The following is a 22,588-nucleotide window of genomic DNA, read 5'->3' on the forward strand; positions in this document are numbered from 1 at the left end:
CGTGCAATGCCTTCTTTAGGCATATCGCCAAACATATGCGTTAATGTGTATTATTATGTGATGTTTTTTATCATTCTTGTATGATGATGTCTAAAAAATGTTTTACATTCTATTGTATTATATTCTGTACTCTATCATGCGTTTACAGTTGTATCTGAAACATCCATCCTTGGAAGGGATTGGTGCGCGTAATGCTCGATGACGTTCAGTGTCTTTGGCACGTGGGCAGCGGTATTCCGACTCCGAGCCACACAAACAAAGGCACATTGTCTGTGTCACCCGCGGCCAGTCTAGTAGCCAGTTGGAGAGGTGCATGGCCATCTGCCCCGTTCTCTTCACAATACTGCATTTGCAATTGGATATGGATACAGCGGAGAATATGTAATCCTCTAATGGTGCACCGGGTGACACTTTAAGGTATTGGTTTAATTGTCTTATACTGTTGAAAACGAAATATACATTCTAACATTAATGTTATCAGAAAGTAATGACCTGCTTATAAATTAATATCTTTACAGGTTTGTAATTTTGTGACAGATTTGTTCGATTTTTTTTTAGCAGGGAGCAAAATCGAGTGGATATTATCATAACTCCAGAAAGTGATTCAGACATTTTGTCTTTGAAAAGAGTCATACAACTGAAGGTAAGACTACAAATAATGTTGGAGACGTTGCGCCTATTATATGCAATGCTTTTGCTGTTGGCACTTGTTCTAGAGAGTGGTGACGGTATAGGTTAATCATATACGTCTCGTGCGCTTTTACGCAAGCATTCTAATTTTCATGCGATGCATCTGCATTGGATGGGATTTGGCTTGACGAGGAGATCGATTGATATAAGCATATGTCTCCCTCTCTCATTGTAGCAGCTATGCCGTGCGTCCAGGCTCAGTACGGATCGTCACCTCAAGGAGCCAGTCCCGCTTCGCAGCAGAGCGCAAGCAGCTTCCACGCCGCTGGAGAGCACCACAGCCACAACTGTGACTTCCTAACGCCCGAGTTTGTCAAGTTTAGCATGGACCTGACCAACACAGAAATCACATCAGCCAATACCACCAATCTTCCAAATGTCGGTGCTTTCGTGGACAGCTACTGTAACAATTCCAGCTATGACGTCAAGCCCCCTTGTCTATTCCAAATGCCCCATCCGGGGGAGCAGTCATGCATCAAAGTTGAGGACATCCCCATGTACCACCAGCAGAGTCACCACCACCAGCCGCATCAGTCCGATGAGATGGTCACTCCCCCTGGGTCTGTTTACTACAAACCCCCCTCTCCACACACACAGACCTTCCAGAGTCCACCCAGCCACTCGTGGGATGATTCTGGATCTCTGTACAGTTTTCACCAGGACTACTTGGCGGTGGCGCACAGGATGGACCAGCGGAAAAATGCCATATCCAGATTCTCCTTGTTTTCTTTCAAGCATCCCCAAAACGGTAGTCCTTTGTCGACGTGCCAGATGAGATTTGATGGGTCCCTCCAGGTGTCTGTGAACCCGGATACCTCAGGCAGGTATCATGGCTTGGAGAGCCAGAGCATCTTTGGTTCCAGCGCCCTAAGGAAACAGCACAGGGTGGGTTCCCCCTATTCGTTCCAGCTCGGTCACGGACATCACTATATGGATAACCAAGCACCGTCACCTCCTAGCCAAGGATCACCCACCAACACGGATGCTTTATGCGCCGTGTGTGGGGACAGTGCCGCCTGTCAGCACTACGGCGTGCGCACCTGCGAGGGCTGTAAGGGATTCTTCAAGGTGTGTTTCATGAAATATCTGCGGGGATTGTTATACATTTAGAACTAACGGTCAACTAACATGCCTTATAAATGTATTGTAATATTTAGGCTACTGATTCATTGGGTTGTTTGTTGGCTCCTGATACAATGCTTAATCTGGAAACCTCTTCGTCATGGCAACTAATTAAAATCCCTTCAAAATCAAGAACCTTCATCTCCTTGCCTTGCCAATAGAGGACTGGGAGAGGGTAGAGGGTCCCCAGGGAACTTCATATTATGAGTGGCCACGGAACTATATTTACCCACTGTCTGCCTAGTCCGCTGCTATGATGCATTACGCAGCTGGGAGAGAATGGGGCAGACTGCAACGCCATGGCTATTCATTTCCCATTGTCAATATCCGTGGCAAAAGTATTTTAATGGCCATCTTTGTTCAATGTATCAAAGCTTCAGGTGGCAACGCATCAAATGGCAATTAATGTGTCCTCCTCTGTGTTTCTTCGCAGCGCACTGTCCAGAAAAATGCCAAGTATGTGTGTTTAGCTGGGAAAAACTGTGCAGTTGACAAACGCCGGAGAAACAGGTGCCAATACTGCCGTTTCCAAAAGTGCCTTGTAATGGGAATGGTCAAAGAAGGTAAGGTTTGTTTTACTTCTTATAACGCACAACTTTACGCATCTCCTTTAAATGTATTTGCACATTATTTTTAAGCAGAAAGCGTGTAGTACGATATGTTTTTCAAAGCATAATAGTAATTATTAAACAAAACAACTTAATTTATATTCTTCATTATTCAGTCGTCAGGACTGCCAGTTTAAAGGGTCGACGGGGCCGGTTACCCTCCAAACATAAAATTCAAGACCCTTTGCCACCTGTCAGCATCCTTAGCGCGCTAGTGAGGGCCCATGTGGACTCCAACCCGTCCTTGTCTCGACTGGACTACTCCCGAGTAAGTACGAGCCTCGGTCATGCAATCCCCATCACTTTACGCACTAGTTCATTAATAAAATAAGTCATAAAATACACTGTTGAGCATTGAGTTCAACTTAACATCACCTTCTAGTTCCAGAATAATCATGACAGCCAAATCACCGGAGATGACACGCAACACGTACAGCAGTTCTACGACGTCCTGACCGTCTCCATGGAGATTATCCGCGATTGGGCGCAAAAGATCCCAGGTTTTACCGATCTGCCGAGACCGGACCAAGATCTCCTTTTCGAATCAGCCTTCCTGGAACTCTTCGTTCTGCGTTTGGCTTACAGGTATCTTATACAATAGCATATCAAAAAGTGCACCAACATAAATTGTCATTTTACGCACAACAATTACACGCGTATCCATTTGATCTTATCGCCAAGTCGGTATCCGAATCCTAATCATGCGATGCTATCATATTACAGGTCCAACCCTGAGGAAGGGAAGCTCATTTTCTGCAACGGATTGGTTTTGCATAGGCTTCAGTGTAGGCGCGGCTTTGGAGAGTGGATTGACACCATAGTGGAGTTCTCTGCAAACCTTCAAAGCATGAATATAGACGTTGCAACATTCTCCTGCATATGCGCCCTTGCCACAGTAACAGGTAGGTTAATAAAACCATATGTTCTGAATGTATGCGCCTAATGCCATTGGGTTACGTTTTGAAACGAATTGCACCCTGTCATTGTTACAGAGAGACATGGGCTGAAGGAGCCCAGGAAAGTAGAGGAACTTCAGAACAAGATGGTGAACTGTTTGAAAGACAAAGTGACTTTTAACGATGGAAGTGTCAGTCGACCAAATCACTTGTCAAAACTCTTGGGAAAGCTGCCTGAACTTCGCACGCTTTGTACACAAGGTCTGCAGAGGATATTCTACTTGAAACTGGAAGACTTGGTCCCGCCACCTGCGATAATAGACAAGCTTTTCCTCGATACTTTGCCCTTTTAGGTGCCATTTCAGATATGCGAGGTTAGGCGAGGTTAATATGGCCATTTTTGAGTTCCCTATATCACGCATTATGCATTTTCTCTCCATTTGTTTTTCACTGTTTTTGTACCTACCTCTTCATAAGAGCACTTGATCATGTTTATAGGCCTACATGTCTGCATTGCCAGACGAAAAAAAGAGACAACACAACATTTAAGATGTATTTAATTTAAACAGAATAAAGAGTTAGACAATATCACAATATCGTCGACTTCTGAAGAACATGGATGTCTTGAACTATTTGGTCTTGCTTTGAATTGTGAGTATATTAATTTGATAACTAACTTTTTTCGATAACTATGTTGTTGTATGTTGACACTGGATAATGTATATGGAACATATATGCCTGAACGTATACAGATTGATTTTTTATCAAATAATTTATGGGAGATGTTTTATGTAGGGCTATTTATTGTCTTGTCACACCTGGACTGTGGTACTATTGCATTTGAATTAATAACGTATACTGCTAAATAATCTAACGTTTGTAAATGTGTTCGTCATTTCATTTGGTCGGGGGCTTACAATGTCAGATTTTTCCATGCAAAATAAAATTCATGCCGTTTATTACACATTTAAATGAAACATTATTTATGATGGCAATTTATAAGGATTTCTGACTTTATTTTAGTTGCTGAAATATCGTCATAAATCATCAAACACGATAACGGGAAATATGTTGTTAAATAGTAGCCTACTAAATAGTTTCACATTTTTCTTGTCCACAGATTTGTCTGACAATCATTGATTGATTATGGACTAGTGTAACAGATGTGATTCAAATATTTGTCATCATATGGTCAGAGGATACATAACCAGACCTAATGTAAAATGTTTACTATTCCCAACATAAATTCTCAAATAAATAACATTTCTCCTACACTGTTTCCTCTCCAGTAAAGTGAATGTTATAGCCTATTTTTCTACGAAGTGTGATTTCTCCGGCAACAACAATACGAGGAAAGGGTCATTCTCCTCAGTAGAGATTGAGTTGAAGATTGACTATTGCTACGTGCTCTGTTATTACACATGGATTTATCATGAACCATAATTTCAATCAAATAACAATGTTATTGTTTAAAAGCGTCTGGTAAATGGCATATATTATAAAACCGACAACGGTTTGACAATATATGCCATTTATCAGACACCTTTTATCCAAAGCGACTTACAGTCATGCGTGCATACATTTTACATATGGGTGGTCCCGGGAATCGAATCCATTACCCTGGCGTTACAAGTGCCATGCGCTACCATCTGAGCCAAGAAAGATTAAATAAGACTCGCGTTATGGACGGTATGAACAAATTGCTGGAGTGTGTGATTTGACCTGTTATATAATAGTTTGCGTGACATTTCCAAACCAAACCCTCAGGATACGATTGGCATTAATGAAACACGCACACAAGCCAATGTTTTTCAGTGTTGGCGTGCAAGTAAACACATTGTGTCCTGAACTAAACATTTCACAGAAGAACTAAATAGCATTATATACATCTGATTTCAGCTCCCTATATGTGCAGTCGCTCTTCCAGGATATTGATAGAAAATGCCTATTGCACATTGGGGGAGGGCATACAGATGAAAACTGCCTCTTCTCAAATATGACATCTCTTCTGTCCTGTCTGGAAATGTGAACCATTGATTCTATAGCCAGTAAAAGGTCTTATAACAACGATTATACTCACAAGAGGGTTTAATAGGCTAGAGATCAATTATAAACTCTGCTCTCTGCACCGGCCTGTCATGCAGGCTGAAATGCTAAGATAAAGTAATCAATATTATCTGTGAAATGTCAAATTTATGATAATGGTGTGGATGAAGAGTGGCAGGCAGGGCCTTCCCAGAAGGACAGGCTCTTGTTAGTATTCCAAACAGACCGTTCCATTCAAAATTGATTTAACCTAATCCATTATACAATAATCAGTTATCAACCACAACTTTTTCATGACAGCTATTTTCTAGGCTTGTGTGACCCTTCAAGTGCCATGCCATGCCATTCTGGTAAGGACGATAGCTTATCTCAGGAGGGTAAAACTCTATAGGGATTTCTAGGGGTCTGAAAACTTCTGTTGTGGTCTGTGTGGCCCACCTTGATCTCAGTGTAGAGCTGCCTTCAAAGCCCCTAAGCCCTTATCATGGCCAGCCCAGAATCCCCTGTACCCAGGCCACTGTAGCGTCCCTCCTCCATGTGGGAAAATACTATGATTTAATCTATAGCAGATAGGGAGGGAGAGCTGAACGTTAACAACCCCAGCCTCTATCCAAATCGATGTTCTGAGACATGAAACAAGATGAAAGTCTGGGGTGATGAATATGAGGAGCTTGATCAAGGTAAGTCAAGACATTAGAACCAGTCTTGCTTCTCAATGTTCTCAATGTTTAAGTTACCAAACCCCTACAAGCATTACAGTGTCTTTTCTGTGTAATTGCCCGCTGGGATTTAAATTGGCTCAGCAAGCAACTGTGCATCCCTAGAGATTTCAACAATTAAAAAGTATTACCTCGCCCTGAGGACAAACCCCAATCTCAATGTGTACAGATCATTGTAGAAATTCTAGAACTGTGAAGACAACCAAGTGAATCCTCCGAGTGGCGCAGTGGTCTAAGGCACTGCATCTCAGTGCTTGAGGCGTCACTACAGACCCCCTGGTTCAATTCCAGGCTGTATCACAACCGGCCGTGATTGGGAGTCCCATAGGGCGGCGCACAATTGGCCCAGCATCGTCCGGGTTTGGCCGGTGTAGGCCTTCATCATTGTAAATAAGAATTTGTTCTTAACTGGTAAAAGTAAAATAAAAACATGGACGGACTGGGATCAGAAATCGTCCTGTGCATTTCTAACACCGGCCCATTTTGCCCTTGAGGCCCCCATTACTAGCCAAATAATGATACCATTTTTAAAAAAATATATATATATTTATACAGGCCCACTGGGCTAAAGATGGACTAACCCATCTGGCGTTTGCCAGAATTGTCCTATATGCAGTCCGCCCGTGCCACTTAATAATTTTAGTTGAGGATCAGAAGGCATCTTCAGATACTTTATAAACACAGACATCCTTACCTCTCTTATTACCACAATATTCATTTTTCTGACGATGAATTTTCAACCAAACAGCCATGGAAGGTTTTGATTATGGTTGGTAACCAAGGAGATGGCATAGTTTATAATTACTCTAGTGTTGATGGTTATCCAGACAATTGAAGATAATTGGAAAGGATTAAAATGACGCTTGATGGGCCAAATCCTACCTTGTAATACTTGATACACGGGAACGTTTGGGTTACCCGAGCTAATATGAAGTCAGGACACTTAAATAGGACACTTGAAATGTAATCACTGGATTGGACAACAGCACTTGGGGGAACTAGGGAGAATAGGCTGAATACACAAGCCCATCCTGTTTGACTGTCTGGTGTAAATAGACCCCTTCTTTCCCAAAATAATTATTGTTTTCAAACCCTTGATGTTCCGTTTCATTACAAGATAGAGATTGTAACAATTACATTCATGACATGTTTGCGTACTTCAACTGATATCCTGGGACTGTGTAGAAATTAAACTAATTCTAATTAATCGTTACCCACATTTTATATAGCAGGGTACCTGGTCAACGTGATGGGTTTTCTCCACATTAGATGAATATGCATCACACAGTAAATGGAGAAGCCAACTCGCCAACCAATAGCCTCGATGTTTAATCTGCTTCTCATTTTGTACCTGTGTAGTTATGCACGTGCACGTGACACACACACACACACACACACACACACACACACACACACACACACATACATCCCCCCCAAAAAAGCTATATCCATTACAGACAGTGGGCTGGTGTGTATGAGGTCAAACACAGACCCAGAGTTTGTCCGTTTGTCTAATAGGAGGGCGGTCCACAGGGAGGAGTGATTCTATTTGACCAGAGGTTGGCCAGACTGCAGGGGACACAACCTCCCATATCTCAATCTGTATGCACAAGGCAGGATTCTGACCTGGCTCCATTAGGGAGCTCCCACTAATATATCCTCCAACCTGCACTGCAGAGAAATCAGAAATCACATTGCCCCTGTGCTGCAGTGGAAAGGGGGACAATACTTTAGTAGCACAGCAAATCTACTTAGACCCTGTTAATTCATAGGATGCTACTAGGCATGGCCTGAGGCAGGTACAAGCACTGGGGTGTTCAACTGGCTAATGTATTCTGGTCAGTTAACCACACAGACATCACTGCTAATAGGCTTTATATCTCTCCAATGTCCAGACCAGCAGACCTGGCATGACTGTGAAGCAGTAAGATCACTATGGTATTCAACTCATGGAGGCTGTTCTTCAGATTTAACTGTAAAATCAATGACAAATATAATTTTTGCCAACATGACTCAGGAATGACTGGTTCAGAAATCCACAAAAATATGTCTGCAGTGAGAACAGCACTTCTTGTAGCCCCTTTCTGCAGTCAAATGACCAAATTGCCCTCTAGTGGCCTCATGGGTGGAACGTTATAAATATTTTTCATAATTTCATAAGTAATTATTTTATTATTTTTTTTAACTGCAGAAAACCCTGTGTTTCTTTGTAAATGGTTTTTTATATATTTCAGTCTTCTGTGATGTACAGTACCAGTCAAAAAGTTTGGACACACCTACTCATTCAAGGGTTTGTCTTTATTTTTTTACTATTTTCTACATTGTAGAATAATAGTGAAGACATCAAAACTATGAAATAACACATATGGAATCATGTAGTAACCAAAATAGTGTTAAACAAATAAAAATATTTTTAATTCTTCAAAGTAGCCACCCTTTGCCTTGATGACAGCTTTGCACACTCTTGGCATTCTCTCAACCAGCTTCATGAGGTAGACACCTGGAATGCATTTCAATTAACGGGTATGCCTTGTTAAAAGTAAAATTGTGGAATTTATTTCCTTCTTAATACATTTGAGCCAATCAGTTGTGTTGTGACATGGTAGGGGTGGTATACAGAAGATAGCCCTATTTGGTAAAATACCAAGTCCATATTTTGGCAAGAACAGCTCAAATAAGCAAAGAGAAACAACAGTCCATCATTACTTTAAGACATGAAGGTCAGTCAATCCGGAACATTTCAAGAACATTGAAAGTTTCTTCTAGTGCAGTCGCAAAAGCCATCAAACGCTATGATGAAACTGGCTCTCATGGGGACCGCAACAGGAAAGGAAGACCCAGAGTTACCTCTGCTGCAGAGGATAAGTTCATTAGAGTTACCAGCCTCAGAAATTGCAGCCCAAATAAATGCTTCACAGAGTTCAAGTAACAGACACATCTCAACATCAACTGTTCAAAGGAGACTGCGTGAATCAGGCCTTCATGGTCGAATTGCTGCAAAGAAACCACTACTAAAGGACAGCAATAATAAGAAGAGACTTGCTTGGGCCAAGAAACACGAGCAATGGATATTAGACCGGTGGAAATCTGTCCTTTGGTAAAGTGAGTCCAAATTTGAGATTTTTGGTTCTAACCGCCATGTCTTTGTGAGACACAGAGTAGGTGAACGGATTATCTCTGAATGTGTGGTTCCCACCGTGAAGCATGGAGGAGGAGGTGTGATGGTGTGGGGGTGCTTTGCTGGTGACACTGTCTGTGATTTATTTAGAATTCAAAGCACACTTAACCAGCATGGCTACCACAGCATTCTGCAGCGATATGCCATCCCACCTGGTTTGGGCTTAGTGGGACTATCATTTGTTTTTCAACAGCACAATGACCCAACACACCTCCAGGCTGTGTGAGGGCTATTTGACCAAGAAGGAGAGTGACGGAGTGCTGCATCAGATGACCTGGCCTCCACAATCACCCAACCTCAACCCAATTGAGATGGTTTGGGATGAGTTGGACCGCAGAGTGAAGGACAAGCAGCCAACAAGTGCTCAGCATATGTGCGAACTCCTTCAAGACTGTTGGAAAAGCATTCCAGGTGAATCTGGTTGAGAGAATGCCAAGAGTGTGCAAAGCTGTCATAAAGGCAAAGGGTGGCTACTTTTTTGGTTACTACATGATTCCATATGTGTTATTTCATAGTTTTGATGTCTTCACTATTATTCTACAATGTAGAAAATAGTAAAAATAAAGAAAAACCCTTGAATGAGTAAGTGTGTCCAAACTTTTGACTGGTACTGTATATAAAGTGCGATATTGGGATGCAAACTCAAAATTGAATATATTTCAACTCTATATCTGACATGGTACAGGTGTCTTCTTTTTCTAAGCCCAAAACCATGTGTGTGAGGTGTATACTTGCTTCAAAGTAGATTTGTTTAAGACTACCAAGAAACACTCTGTGTGACCCTGATTTGGCCCACTGCAGTAAAAGGTTAATTTGTCCTCCTCACAGGGAGACCCTGGTAAGGCAGGATAAATGGGGACCCTAGGTGGTATTCAACCCATGGATGTTGTTCTTTAGATTTAACCGGAAACAATGACAATATCATTGTTGCCAACATGACTCAGGGGTGACTGGATCAGAAATCCACATAAAAAAATTCTGCAGTGAGAACAGCACTTCTTCTAACGCTGTACCTGTTACAAGAACACACAACATATCTTGGGAGGAATCTGCCCATAAGCAATATGTACACTCTTAGAAAAAAGGGTTTCAAAAGGGTTCTTTGGCTGTCCCCATAGGATAACTATTTTGGGTTCCATGTAGAACACTCATCCTCTCTTCCTGGTTAGATAGAGGTGGTGGCTTGAAAGTGGTTGCTGATGCGTGAAAATATGTAGAGGCTATTTCTGCTTTGAGAGAATATATATACGGAAAGCATAACTGAGATGCAGAAGAAACCTCTCTGAGATGTAAATGCCTCCAAAGCCATTGTGAGGGTGAAATACTCTGAATAAACTGTTTTGGAGTCAGCCTTTGCAGAGGGGGATAGTGTGAACTAGCAGGAGACGGGCCCTTTAGTAAAAGAACACTGTCAGTGATTGACATGGCACACAATAGCCCCCATATGGGACATCAGTTTACATTCACATTCATGTTCTAGACATCAGTTTACATTCACATTCATGTTCTAGACATCAGTTTACATTCACATTCATGTTCTAGACATCAGTTTACATTCACATTCATGTTCTAGACATCAGTTTACATTCACATTCATGTTCTAGACATCAGTTTACATTCACATTCATGTTCTAGATATCAGTTTACATTCACATTTATGTTCTAGACATCAGTGATCAATGTTACATTATGTGGCTAGGCACCCTACTGTAAAGAAAAGTGTTCTTGCTATAGATGCTACAAAACCACCATACCAGCATATACATATGCTATATAGACAAACGCTATAGATAAAATAAAGAAAATAGAAAGAAAGTTGTTTAAACCCATTGCCAGTGGGTTAGGGTTTAAACCCATTGCCAGTGGGTTAGGGTTTAAACCCATTGCCAGTGGGTTAGGGTTTAAACCCATTGCCAGTGGGTTAGGGTTTAAACCCATTGCCAGTGGGTAAAGGTTTAAACCCATTGCCAGTGGGTTAGGGTTTAAACCCATTGCCAGTGGGTTAAGGTTTAAACCCATTGCCAGTGGGTTAGGGTTTAAACCCATTGCCAGTGGGTTAGGGTTTAAACCCATTGCCAGTGGGTTAGGGTTTAAACCCATTGCCAGTGGGTTAGGGTTTAAACCCATTGACAGTGGGTTAGGGTTTAAACCCATTGCCAGTGGGTTAAGGTTTAAACCCATTGCCAGTGGGTTAGGGTTTAAACCCATTGCCAGTGGGTTAGGGTTTAAACCCATTGCCAGTGGGTTAGGGTTTAAACCCATTGCCAGTGGGTTAGGGTTTAAACCCATTGCCAGTGGGTTAAGGTTTAAACCCATTGCCAGTGGGTTAAGGTTTAAACCCATGGCCAGTGTAACTCAAATACATAAGATAAGGGGAAAGAAATCCTTAGCCCCATAGTGTCCACCATAGGAGGGGGAAACCGACGCACATGAAAAAGATTTTGATCTATCACTCCATCTCTCTCAAAATACAGAGGGGGAGAGAGAAATGAGTGGATTTAGGATGAAGAGCCTATCTGGAGGAATTCAGGCCTTGTTTGAGGATTATAACTTTTTCATTCATAGCCAAAAGCCAGAGAGAAGGGTGGTCTAATGCCTCAGGGGCCAGGGGGCAGGGCCTATAGCACAGCTAACCACAGCTAACCAGTCCCCTGTAGCTCAGTTGGTAGAGCATGGCGCTTGCAACGCCAGGGATGTGGGTTCGTTTCCCACGGGGGGCCAGTATGAAAATGTATGCACTCACTAACTGTAAGTCGCTCTGGATAAGAGCGTCTGCTAAATGACTAAAAATGTAAATGTAAAAAAATTAGAGATAAAACTGAGCTCAACTGCAACAAAGTTAAAGTGATGCAGTGGTCTAAGGCACTGCATCGCAGTGCTAGCTGTGCCACTAGAGATCCTGGTTCAAGTCCAGGCTCTGTCGTAGCTGGCCAGCATGGATGTGGGTTCGTTTCCCACGGGGTGCCAGTATGAAAAAAACATGTATGCATTCACTAACTGTAACTCGCTCTGGATAAGAGCGTCTGCTAAATAATGTAAAATGTATTTCTTTCATTTATTAACCACAGAAACAGATGTTACTGGAATCACAACTGCCACATTGTTCATAAACAGAAAGACAGCTCCAAAAACTGTCCCTTAGACACAGAACTAGGATAATTTTACCCTCCTCAATTCCTAATGGAAAAATTAGGGAGGAAAATACAAACCTGACCACAGATCAGTGTCTGCCCAGGGACAATTTTGACCTATTTTGTTGCAGACAAAAGAGCGTCTTCGTCATGGCAAGAACCAGCAAGCAGAACACTAGACAAGTCTGACATCTAGTGGCGAACTAGGAGCAACAAAACCGACGTCAGTTCAGTGCGCAAAGACAGAGAGGAAGAGGTGAAGCGAGAGAATTTACTCTGCCCAAAACCTTTTTTGTATGAGGGGTCTGTAAGAGAGTGTCGAATTACGTGAGGCTTATTTGGTCGAATAGAAGTTTCGTAATGTTTAGGCTGTTACAAATGTACTGATATAAGTGGATGCACGTGGCATTCCGGCAACGATTTAGTTGTGCCTGTTGGCACACGCCCTCTCATTGGCTAGAATGGTCCCACCTGATCTCGCTTGCGTCATTGAGGAAATGTATATACATTGTTAAAGAGGTCACTCGGCTGTCTTGTCAATATAATATATCATCTTTGGTCCAGCTAACCTTTTCAGGCCTGTACTTTCCTTCCTAGCCTGAGGTCTAATCTGCGTATGGTGGAGTTCGTTTTACATGGCCCGGTGCCTCTGTTAGTAAGGATTTCAGTTAAGGGCCAATGGAATGGTCTAAAAAAAAAAAACTCCGCCTACCCGGGCCATGTAAAACGAACTCGATCTATGAGAGAAGAGGGAGTGTCAAAAACTCCACCCCCGCCCTTCGCAGTTTATAAAAACAGATCGCAGCAACACACGCAGTTAAAACATACTCACGGAGACCCCATTATAGGTGCACTGTGAGAGGTTATACTACGAAAGAATACTTTTATTTTTCTACGGAAACGAAGACAAACAGAATCAAAATGGTAAGACCTTTCTTTTTCCAACATTGCCTTTGACGCATCGGTTGTAATAATTTAAAGGTTGAGAGTTATATGAAATAGGCTACATTTCTAATGTTTCTATAGTCAATATTGTATAGTATAAACATTACTGTCTATAATGCTCCAAGGTACAGCCTCCACTACGGCTCATCTGTTTTTATAGAATATTATTTCGCTCTGATAACATGGTGCGTCATGATAGGAGTATCCATTTTGCTGCGCGTTCAACTTAGCGCGCCGTTTTGCTTTTCAATTCGAACACGACTGGCGCAGTATACGAAACTATTACTAGAATGTATTTAATTGTTACATTTAGTCACCTGAGCCTTAATTGGCCTCACGTTTCCTATCAATAAATATGCTCACAGGTATCTGCATTTATTATCAAAATGTCATTTGGCGCTTGAAGCAGCTTCCTGCCATTTTGAACGGTTAAAAAGGAGTTAACCGTTTCCATATACAGTGGCCGTGGGGCCAGTGTGGTTATGGGTGTGTTTGTTTGTTCTGCTGGTTTTAAATGCTGATGTGGCTCCCACGGGTCCGTGTGTATTCTGATGGGTGACTGTAGGCCTAGTCAGCTACTATTCCTGTTGCTCTAGTCTACTGCGCAATACTGGGAACATTCTGCCAATGTGGTATTATTCAGTAGTCAGAGCAAATGCCAACGAATACTAATGAACCACAAGTATACCATCTACTGGAGTATTGCAGATTACATCTACAATGATTTTAAAAATTGTTTAAACATAATAGATTAATTGTATCAGTTGTGTCCCATTGTAACATTTCCCCATCACATGTTGCCACATGGATGTTTTTAGGACATGGCTCACATTTTATTACCTCACATCCTGCCCATATGACTTAATCATAAAATATGTCAAGAAATTAGACAAAGACCTCTCAGAAATATTTTGACTATGCATACATGCTTAGTCTTGATAGGGGCAACCTTCAGTAATCTGAAAGTGAAATCCGAGGTTAGGAGTGGTGCAGAGCACAAAGGATAATCATTTCTGAGTAGCACATGGCTGAGACTGTCTGATCATGAGGTTGAAGTCTATACTACTAAATGAGGGTAAAAGAGCCTTAATTTATAATCCATTCCAGTTCATGTACTAGCACGTTACTCAGATCATAATGCAGTGTCTTCAAAAAACAATACACTCACCTTTGTTCCTAGCTTTGCCCATGACTAAAGAAGATTACCATGGCATGGGGGAGAGTTTATTTTGTCGCATGCCATCTAATTTCAATGTTATGAAAGGAGTGACTATTTGTTTAGGTGTGAAGTCCAAGCCATATGTTCCCTGCATAACACAAGGCCCTCTTTGCACTTTTTTTTTTTATATAACCCCCTTAGGGGACAGAACAGGAAACGAGGGGGCGGGGGTTGCTTACTAGCTACTGAACAAGCGATTAGTCCACCAGCCATTTTGGTGCCAAGTGTCTCGGCGGACTTGCAGTAGCACAAGCAATATGCTAGACTGTAGAGTACAGTTTAGATTATCGCCATTACCATGAGCTCAAAATACAGGAAATGGATACCATATAACCTAGCACTGTACATGTCACTGGGCCTGTATCTGGTAACCATTTGGTAACATAAATGGCCTGTTACGCCATGCGCAAACAGTTACCGAATCAACTAGCTATCACAATTACACATAGGCCTACACTAGGCTTACCTACAGGGTTTCAATTAGGGGGGGCTTTGCCGTAGAAAATCAGGGCTACCCCTGACAAATGCAACATGGTGGATGTTAGTTTCTTAAATCTGGTATGAACTAGGGCCTGCCTAAACATCAACTCTAACTGACCAAGCTAATGGTTCAGGACACCAAGTGGTTGTTCCCACAGAGAAAGGGGTCAGTGGAGTAGAATGGGGTCTGGAGGGGCGACCCACACAGAGGGGGGATGGTGAGTAATGATTGACACCTCCCTTTAAATAGCTGGCTGCAGTGCTGACCTAGCTGCCATACCCAAACTAGGCACACCCTCTCACATCCCTGAGCAATGTCACTGCTCCTCCCCCACCCATACCCAGCTTGTTCTGTCAAACTATGGGGCTGGAGAAATGGCTGTGTGAAAGTAGTTGCCCCAGTCTCTACATGAGCTGAGTCATAACAGTAGTAAATTAAGTGTGGAGGGTTGTAGAAACAAATGCAGGGAAAATACCTTAAAATCACAAGGACCTCACTGTAGACATATTTGGGTCACTTTTGTAGATTCAGTTCTAGATTTGAGGTGTTTCTTTCTGTAACGGTTCCTTAACTTCCCCTGACTATGGCAAAAAAAGAAACGCAACATGCAACAATTTCAGATATTTTACTGAGTTACCGTTCAGATAATACATTAATTAGGCCCTAATCTATGGATTTCACATAACTGTGAATACAAATATGCATCTGTTAATCATAGATACCTTTTTTTTAAAGTAGGGGCGGCGGATGAATGGCACGACAATGGGCCGCAGGATCTCGTCACGGTATCATTCAAATTGCCCTTGATAAAAATGCAATTGTGTTCATTGTCCGTAACTTATGCCTGCACATACGATAACCCCACACAATGCCATCTGCCCGGTAGAGTTAAAACCGGGAATCATCTGTGAAAAAAGTTGCATTAAATTTGAGAGAAGTAAGCTATTTGTGCATACTGAAAATGTCTGATACAATTGACCTTGCTGCTACTGAAAGTTCAACCTAGCTTAAGGGAGATATTATTCCATCCTTCTACCAGAGGACAAAGCCTAGTTGGATGGTGTGCCTGTTCTCCTGTTACTGTGGCAGGTGGTCCTGTTTTTATAGTTGGGCCTTCCCAAATCAACACAATTCATAAGGACTGGCAACACATACAACCGCACAACTTTACGAGGTGCGTCCTTCTCTTGGCGTGTCACACTCATAAACTTCTCTTCCGTGACTTTCTCGCTCCCTATCTCCCATCTCTGTATAATAAGCAATTTTGGCCAGACAGGTGTTGTGCGTACGTATCCAGCTCTGGTGCGCTGGTATTTAGAAATGATAAGCTTGTTATTATCAGCTTCGCTCATCCTTGGCGGCGCTTTCCCCTCATCCTGTTCGCTGCGAGCTGGAAATATTTCAGTAGGGTGTGGCGGGACTTTTGGCCTTGCCTCAGACTCGTCAGCTCCTGTTAACATTGTCGATAGCTCATTGACGCGCTGAGGGGGTAGGGTTGCCTCTTGCCAATCCTCCCAGTTCGGCCTTTAGTCTAGTGAGGCCTAATCAGACTTTACCACCACTTTTCTTTTTTATCACATTTTTATTGTCTCTACTGACCTCGGTCCAAGTTAGCATTCCAATGAGGGTGAGATATCGAGGGGATGTATCTCAATCTAAAGTGGCTTCCTCTCATCAAGCCAGTGGAGCCTAAATGAAAGGAAGATGAGAGTAGGCCATAATAAACTATTGGGATGCACCTTTGGTGTAGTGTGATAACACATTCAGCATGGATGTTTCTTTTGTTAAGGCTGTACAGTGTCTTATCGACTGGGTGGCGTCACTGCAGCCTAGGCTCAACTATGCTGCCGTCTGCCAATACTGCATTGCAAAATTGGCTCATCTCTCGCACAGGCACATGACCTGCTGTTTGGTCCTTAGTGAATCTAGATCTCAAGCGCCGCCATGTGTCCATAACATGTGTACACTACATGACCAAAAGTATGTGGACACCTGCTCGTCGAACATCTCATTCCAAAATCATGTTGGTCCCCCCTTTGCTGCTATAACCGCCTCCACTCTTCTGGAAAGCCTTTCCCCTCGATAATAATAATAATATGCCATTTAGTAGACGCTTTTATCCAAAGCGACTTACAGTCATGATGTTGGAACATTGCTGAGGGAACTTGCTTCCATTCAGCCACGAGCATTAGTGAGGTCGGGCACTGATGTTGGGCGATTAGGCATGGCTCGCAGTCGGCGTTCCAATTCATCCCAACAGTGTTTGATGGGGTTGAGGTCAGGGCTCTGTGGCAAGCCAGTCAAGGTCTTCCACACCGAACTCGACAAACCATTTCTGTATGGACCTCGTTTTGTGCACTGGGGCATTGTCGTGGTGAAACAGTAAAGGGACTTCCCTAAACTGTTGCCACAAAGTTGGAAGCACAGAATCGTCTAGAATGTCATTGTATGCTGTAGCGTTAAGGTGTCCCTTCACTGGAACTAAGGGGGCTAGCCCGAAACATGGAAAACAGTCCCAGACCAAAGTCACTGAGCTCTTCAGTAAGACCATTGTTTGTCTATGGAGATTGCATGACTGTGCTTGATTTTTATTCACCCGTCAGCAATGGGTGTGGATGAATATACTGTATGTAAAGTACACTGAGTTTACAAAACACCTTTTCTAATATTCAGTTACACCCCCTTTTGCCCTCCCAACAGCCTCAATTTGTCGGGGCATGGCTCTACAAGTTTTACATTTTCAAGTGTTCCACAGGGATACTGGCCCATGTTGACTCCAATGCTTCCCACAGTTGTCAAGTTGGTTGGATGTCCTTTGGGTGGTGGACCGTTCTTGATACACACGGGAAATTGTTGAGCGTGAAAAACCCAGCATACGTTGCAGTTCTTGACCCAAAGCAGTGCGCCTGGCATCTACCATACCCCATTCAAAGGCACTTAAATATTTTGTCTTGCCCATTCACCCTCTGAATGCCATACATACACAATCCATGTAAATTGTCATGAGGCTTAAAAATCCTTCTTTAACCCATCTCCTTCATCTACACTGATTTAACAAGTGACATCAATAAGGGCTCATAGTTTTCACCTGGTCAGTCTGTCATGGAAAGAGCAGGTGTTCTTCATGTTTTTTACACTCTTGATAGATCAGTTACATGGCCTCAGACTAGGTTAATGGCTATGTCAATACCGGTAGTCACCCGTTAAGATGTGGCTAGGCTTCTGAGATGGTAGCTGCATACAGTTCAGTATTTAAAGTAGGGCAGATCTGACTCACTGCAGAGTTAGCTAAGCCATGCTGGGAAGAACAGTGCAGTCATAGTCCCATTTCAACACACTGCAAACAAATTGGGTCACCGTGCAAATATACACACAACTCATAACTTTGGCTCGTAACTCTGGCGGCTTGCTCACCTGTCATTTGTCACTCAGACATGGGCAGGTTCCGTTTATTTCCTCTGTTAGTGTAGAGCAGTGGTTCCCAACCTTTTTCCATTACTGTACCACCAACTGAATGTTGCTCTGCCTGAAGTACCCCCTCATGAGCATTTTACCAGTAAAAGCCTATAGTCTTATGAGTCTTCTCAAGTACCCCCTGTGTATAGGCCAACCTGGGTTGGGAACCACTGATGTAGAGTGCTACCACTTGGTGGTGAGAAACAGCAGTAATACAAGTGCGAAAATAGATGCCCAAATCCTTAATCGACCTCAAATAAACTCCTATGCGTTGAGTGGTTTGTCAGGGTGCTCCACTGACTCCATTTTCCATTGGTGTCATTGAAAGCCAAGTGTTTTTCCATCATCCAGTGCAGACTGTGCCGCCAATGCATCGGACCCTGTGGTCCTCTGTAGCTCAGCTGGTAGAGCACGGCGCTTGTAACGCCAAGGTAGTGGGTTCGATCCCCGGGACCACCCATACACAATTTTTTTAATTATTAATTATGCACGCATGACTGTGTCGCTTTGGATAAAAGCGTCTGCTAAATGGCTTATTATTATATTCAATGTGTTAATGTCTTTTGTCCCTGTTCAAAGAAATCATAAATTAATTGTTTGACTAACCCTGTGTTTTCTTGTCTCCAGCGTGAGTGTATCTCTGTGCATGTGGGTCAGGCTGGAGTCCAGATGGGCAACACCTGTTGGGAGCTGTACTGCCTGGAGCACGGGATCCAGCCGGACGGCACAATGCCTAACAACAAGGCGGTCGGTAGCACTGACGACTCCTTCACCACTTTCTTCAGCGCCACGGGCATCGGGAAATACGTGCCCCGCGCCATCTTCGTAGACCTGGAGCCCACTGTCATTGGTTAGTATTTGAGGGACCATGCAGAGAAAATGCACTGACTGATTGATACTGGGGATGTGTAGGAAGAGTGCTTCATCAATATGGTGGTACAGTTCAAAAGAAGCATCAAGAACAGACTAATTAACCCTGGTCTGTTCCCCTTTCTCAGATGAGGTGCGTACAGGTACCTACCGCCAGCTGTTTCACCCCGAGCAGCTGATCTCAGGGAAGGAGGACGCAGCCAATAATTACGCCCGTGGCCACTACACTATAGGCAAGGAGATCATCGACCAAGTGCTGGACAGGATCCGCAAATTGGTGAGGGGAAACCGTCAGATTTGATAGATTCAATGGTGATATTAGGATAACTCATGGATTTTTTTGTGTGAATGTCTTATGAGAAAGGGTTTTAGCCTTGACTTAATGTGTCTTATCAGAGCTAGAAAACATGCCTGTGTTTTCTGTGTCTTGACAGGCTGACCAGTGCACAGGGCTCCAAGGTTTCCTGGTGTTCCACAGCTTTGGAGGAGGTACCGGCTCTGGTTTCACCTCCCTGCTCATGGAACGTCTCTCCGTTGACTTCGGGAAGAAGTCCAAGCTGGAGTTTGCCATCTACCCTGCTCCCCAGGTGTCCACAGCTGTAGTGGAGCCCTACAACTCCATCCTCACCACCCACACCACCCTAGAGCACTCTGACTGTGCCTTCATGGTCGACAACGAGGCCATCTACGACATCTGCCGTAGAAACCTGGACATTGAGCGCCCCTCTTACACCAACCTCAACAGGCTCATCAGCCAGATTGTCTCCTCCATCACCGCCTCTCTCCGCTTCGACGGTGCCCTCAACGTGGACCTGACAGAGTTCCAGACCAACCTGGTGCCTTACCCCCGCATCCACTTCCCCCTGGCCACCTATGCCCCCGTCATCTCAGCCGAGAAGGCCTACCACGAGCAGCTCTCTGTGGCTGAGATCACCAACTCCTGCTTCGAACCCGCCAACCAGATGGTAAAGTGCGACCCTCGCCACGGCAAGTACATGGCGTGCTGCCTGCTGTACCGCGGAGACGTGGTGCCCAAGGATGTCAACGTGGCCATTGGCAACATCAAGACAAAGCGGAGTATCCAGTTCGTGGACTGGTGCCCCACAGGTTTCAAGGTGGGCATCAACTACCAGCCACCCACCGTGGTACCAGGGGGTGACCTGGCCAAGGTCCAGAGAGCTGTGTGCATGTTGAGCAACACCACAGCCATCGCTGAGGCCTGGGCGCGTCTTGACCACAAGTTCGACCTAATGTACGCCAAGCGGGCATTCGTGCACTGGTACGTGGGCGAGGGCATGGAGGAGGGAGAGTTTTCTGAGGCCAGGGAAGACATGGCTGCCCTGGAGAAGGACTACGAAGAGGTGGGCATCGACTCATTCGAGGAGGACGGGGAAGAAGGAGAGGAGTATTAGGAGAGGAGGAGTTCAAAGGAGGGATGGGTCCTCTGTTGGCTTACGTATCACTGAGAGATAGAACTGCCTTTTACTTGACCATGAAGTGGGGAATGGCCTGCTCCTTCCATTGTTGTCTAACGCCATCAATCATGTTTTCTTCACCAAAGACACCACGTCCATTCATGTCTGACAATCTTTTCCTAGAGGGTTGACTATGGAACCATACAGAACCTTGAAGATTAAGCTGTCTCCATGAACATAATGTTTCCTTTAAGTTAATGATACTTCTGCGCTTTCAGATCTATCCTAAACACTAAAGTTACTGCCAAACAAAAAACTAGCAAACTAAACCCCATGGTGTTGGGTCTTAATGAATGTAATTCAGTAACTCTCTTGGAGGATTATTTTGCATTGCATGTTAAGCTACCCCAAAATAATTTATTGGTTTTATCCCTACAGATTCTATTATTTTCTTTGCCATGGCTGTTATTTTAAGAGTTATCACATCAGGTTACTGTTGTGGCTGTAGCCCCTCCTTTGTAAATAAAGTTGTTTTATCTCAGTTAATCCTGTTTTCCCTCCTTTTTCAGTGGTTAAAATCAATCACAACTGCCTCTCAGTCCTGACCTGAGGTTTCATTTATAATTTGACTAAATTACTATTAAAGGGCAACATTATAAAACATCAGTCTCTGCAATTGGCCACACAAATGGCCTGGTAAGTAGCCGAGCAGTCCTGGGATATAAATGTAGCAGCAGGGTGCCTTGAAAGAAGATTATGGTCGAGGTAACGCATTCGCTCAATTACATACTCCTGGTGTCATCTTCTCCTCAACCCATTGGCTACGAGAGCCAGAGGTCCCTGCCTTCTGACCTGCTCCTCAATGTGTTGTGAGGAGAATCTTATCTTCACAGAGAGACTGGTAATGGGGAAGGATTTTCCCCATAACGTCATTTATTTTATTTAGATTGTTTACAGAATATCCTAAAGGTGACAAGTGGAGACATGGATAGTAAACTAATTTCGACTATTGAGACTCACCTCAGTAAAGTTGAGTCCACTGGGTGGTGCTCTGGTTTAATAAAATACTTGATTTTTCCAGCGGAAGAGGCGAATCGAGAAGTTTTACTCAGCCCACTAAAATAAGATCAAAGTGAGGACTTTTGTATGGAGGTCAATAAGTGTCGAATTTGGACATCAAAACCTTGAATTACTAATTTGCTACGTGATGTGTATTTGATCGAATAGAAGTTTCGTTATGGTTAGTCCCGTGTAGCTCAGTTGGTAGAGCATGGCGCTTGCAACGCCAGGGTTGTGGGTTCGATTCCTACGGGGGACCAGTATGCACATGAATGCACTCACTAACTAAGTCGCTCTGGATAAGAGCGTCTGCTAAATGACAAATGTAAAATGGTTAGGTTGTTACGAATGCACTGATGTGAGTGGACGCACTTGGCATTTCGGCAACAACTACAAAAATACTTGTCACATGCTTGTAAACAGGTGAGTACACGTAGCACTAGCCTAACGGCCGGCAGATGGCAATATTAAGTCGTTTCCTCTTACCATTCAAAGGGAAACGCTTACTTATGGGCACGAGAGAAAAAACGTATTCATGGGCTCCGGAGTGGCGCAGCGGTCTAAGACAAGTGCTTGAGGCTTCACTACAGACCCCCTGGTTCGATTCCAGGCTGTATCACAACCGGCCGTGATTGGGAGTCCCATAGGGCGGCGCACAATTGGCCCAGCGTCGTCCGGGTTTGGCCGGTGTAGGCCGTAATTGTAAATAATAATTTGTTCTTAACTGGCGTGCCTAGTTAAATAAAGGTACTA

At 43.5% G+C, this 22,588-nt stretch overlaps 2 protein-coding genes across 4 annotated transcripts; both read left to right on the forward strand.

Annotated features, from left to right (window-relative positions):
* The first annotated feature begins 284 nt into the window (after positions 1-284).
* LOC121536055 (nuclear receptor subfamily 4 group A member 2-like) lies at positions 285-4,577 on the forward strand. 3 transcript variants are annotated; one of them, XM_041843355.2, is made up of 8 exons: positions 285-417; positions 559-643; positions 866-1,758; positions 2,246-2,375; positions 2,537-2,688; positions 2,803-3,005; positions 3,144-3,322; positions 3,413-4,577. In XM_041843355.2, exons 3-8 carry the CDS (start codon positions 871-873, stop codon positions 3,667-3,669), a joined length of 1,809 nt encoding a protein of 602 aa, XP_041699289.1. In that variant the 5' UTR covers positions 285-417; positions 559-643; positions 866-870; the 3' UTR covers positions 3,670-4,577. The 3 variants fall into 3 exon arrangements, with proteins under 3 accessions (XP_041699289.1, XP_041699291.1, XP_041699292.1); XM_041843357.2 differs by having other exon boundaries at positions 869-1,758; XM_041843358.2 differs by having other exon boundaries at positions 562-643.
* Positions 4,578-13,162: 8,585 nt separating this feature from the next.
* On the forward strand, positions 13,163-21,322 carry LOC121536056 (tubulin alpha chain). The gene is made up of 4 exons (XM_041843359.1): positions 13,163-13,314; positions 19,119-19,341; positions 19,490-19,638; positions 19,796-21,322. Exons 1-4 carry the CDS (start codon positions 13,312-13,314, stop codon positions 20,771-20,773), a joined length of 1,353 nt encoding a protein of 450 aa, XP_041699293.1. The 5' UTR covers positions 13,163-13,311; the 3' UTR covers positions 20,774-21,322.
* The last annotated feature ends 1,266 nt before the right edge of the window (positions 21,323-22,588 follow it).

The sequence above is a fragment of the Coregonus clupeaformis genome, chromosome 22 (genome assembly GCF_020615455.1).
Source record: "Coregonus clupeaformis isolate EN_2021a chromosome 22, ASM2061545v1, whole genome shotgun sequence".
Lineage (NCBI taxonomy): Eukaryota > Metazoa > Chordata > Actinopteri > Salmoniformes > Salmonidae > Coregonus > Coregonus clupeaformis.